General features: G+C 38.6%; 1 protein-coding gene across 1 annotated transcript; it reads left to right on the top strand.

The window, feature by feature from the left end:
* Nucleotides 1-454: 454 nt before the first annotated feature.
* LOC148298411 (peptidyl-tRNA hydrolase 2, mitochondrial-like) lies at nt 455-996 on the top strand. The gene is made up of 3 exons (XM_088276889.1): nt 455-705; nt 768-843; nt 907-996. Exons 1-3 carry the CDS (start codon nt 614-616, stop codon nt 994-996), a joined length of 258 nt encoding a protein of 85 aa, XP_088133015.1. The 5' UTR covers nt 455-613.
* The last annotated feature ends 266 nt before the right edge of the window (nt 997-1,262 follow it).

Here is a 1,262-nt window from a genome sequence, read left to right as displayed (position 1 = left end):
TTGATTGACTACAATATTCTGAGGCTTTTGCTCTTAGAGTTCGGCCATTTCGACAGGCTTGCTCTTATAAACCACGATTATAATACGAAATGATGACAGCTCACCAATTATTGTTATTAATCTAAGCCATCGAATTAATCAAATGAACCCGAACGACCCAACTCTACAAAATCTCGACCATCAAGTCGTTTTAACTAATTCAAAGTAGCTGACTTAATTGCAATAAAAGGGACCGATTGTCCTCGACTCTTCCTAATTAGATAATAAGGAAGTTACTCTCAGTCATAACGTATAAACCAGCACTAAATAATAGGAAAAATAGATGTCAAACAGTGCAATACAAGCTTAATAAAAGCCTGAACCCTCGAAACAGGCCTCGACCTAACAGACTTGTCTAAGAGCGCAATTATTAGAAATGGGATTCGAATAATTATTGGTAAACTAAGCAGTTTTAATTTATACGAATAAAGATGAAGCCATCCAGTATATTCTCAACAATCTCGATCAATTGGATGCGCCTCAGCAAAGCGGACATAAGCACAATAAAAACCCAACGGCGAAAATGGAGGAAGATAATTCTTAAGATTTTGAGGATATTGAAGAATAGTACAAGATGGTCTTCCTCGTCAGGATGGATCTCAAAATGGGTTTGGGAAAGATAGCTGCACAAGTAGCTCATGCGACTCTGAAAGCTTACAAGCAGATGTAAACGAAAGCCGATAAAAATGAAATAGACGAGGTGTCATTCTTCGAGTGGATGGAGACAGGGCAGAAAAAGATAGTGCTCAAAGTCCAAGAATAACAATAATTACTGAAAATCCTCGAGAGGGCGAAATTGAGCAAGCTGAACACTTGCTATATTAGAGATGCAGGGCTCACGCAGGTACATATTAATTATATTAACAGATTGCAGCCGGATCAATGACAGTTGGAGCAATAGGCCCTGCCTTGGCCTCAGAAATCGACCAGATCACCAAGCATCTCAAGCTATTATGATTGTAATATGCCTTTGCATGTGCACCAACTGATTTATGAAGTTATGGATGTCAATTATAATAATGAATAATAATATATGGGGAATTCAAACAACCATCCTCTAAACTGTCAAAATAATACAGCTCAAGTTGACTCATTTAGGGGTTGGGGTTGGGGTTGGGGTTGGGGTTGGGGTTGGGGTTGGGGTTGGGATTTTTGCAAGCCTGAGCCATTGGAAGTAATCGAAAAATTATAAAAAAACCCATCGAAGCATTATTCTAATGTTA

Source organism: Brachycentrus maculatus, unplaced genomic scaffold (assembly GCF_059751285.1).
Source record: "Brachycentrus maculatus isolate JH-2025_06_01 unplaced genomic scaffold, ASM5975128v1 h1tg002078l, whole genome shotgun sequence".
Taxonomy (NCBI): Eukaryota; Metazoa; Arthropoda; class Insecta; order Trichoptera; family Brachycentridae; genus Brachycentrus; species Brachycentrus maculatus.
Note: the sequence above shows the minus strand (reverse complement) of the source record. Positions and strands in the feature narration are given on the sequence as shown.

Coding starts and splice junctions, on each gene's coding strand:
- LOC148298411 (XM_088276889.1), top strand. CDS start 614: ATGGTCTTCCTCGTCAGGATGGATCTCAAAATGGGTTTGGGAAAGATA. Junction 706..767: donor CTGAAAGCTTACAAGCAGAT/GTAAACGAAAGC, acceptor GGATGGAGACAG/GGCAGAAAAAGATAGTGCTC. Junction 844..906: donor GAGAGGGCGAAATTGAGCAA/GCTGAACACTTG, acceptor TTATATTAACAG/ATTGCAGCCGGATCAATGAC.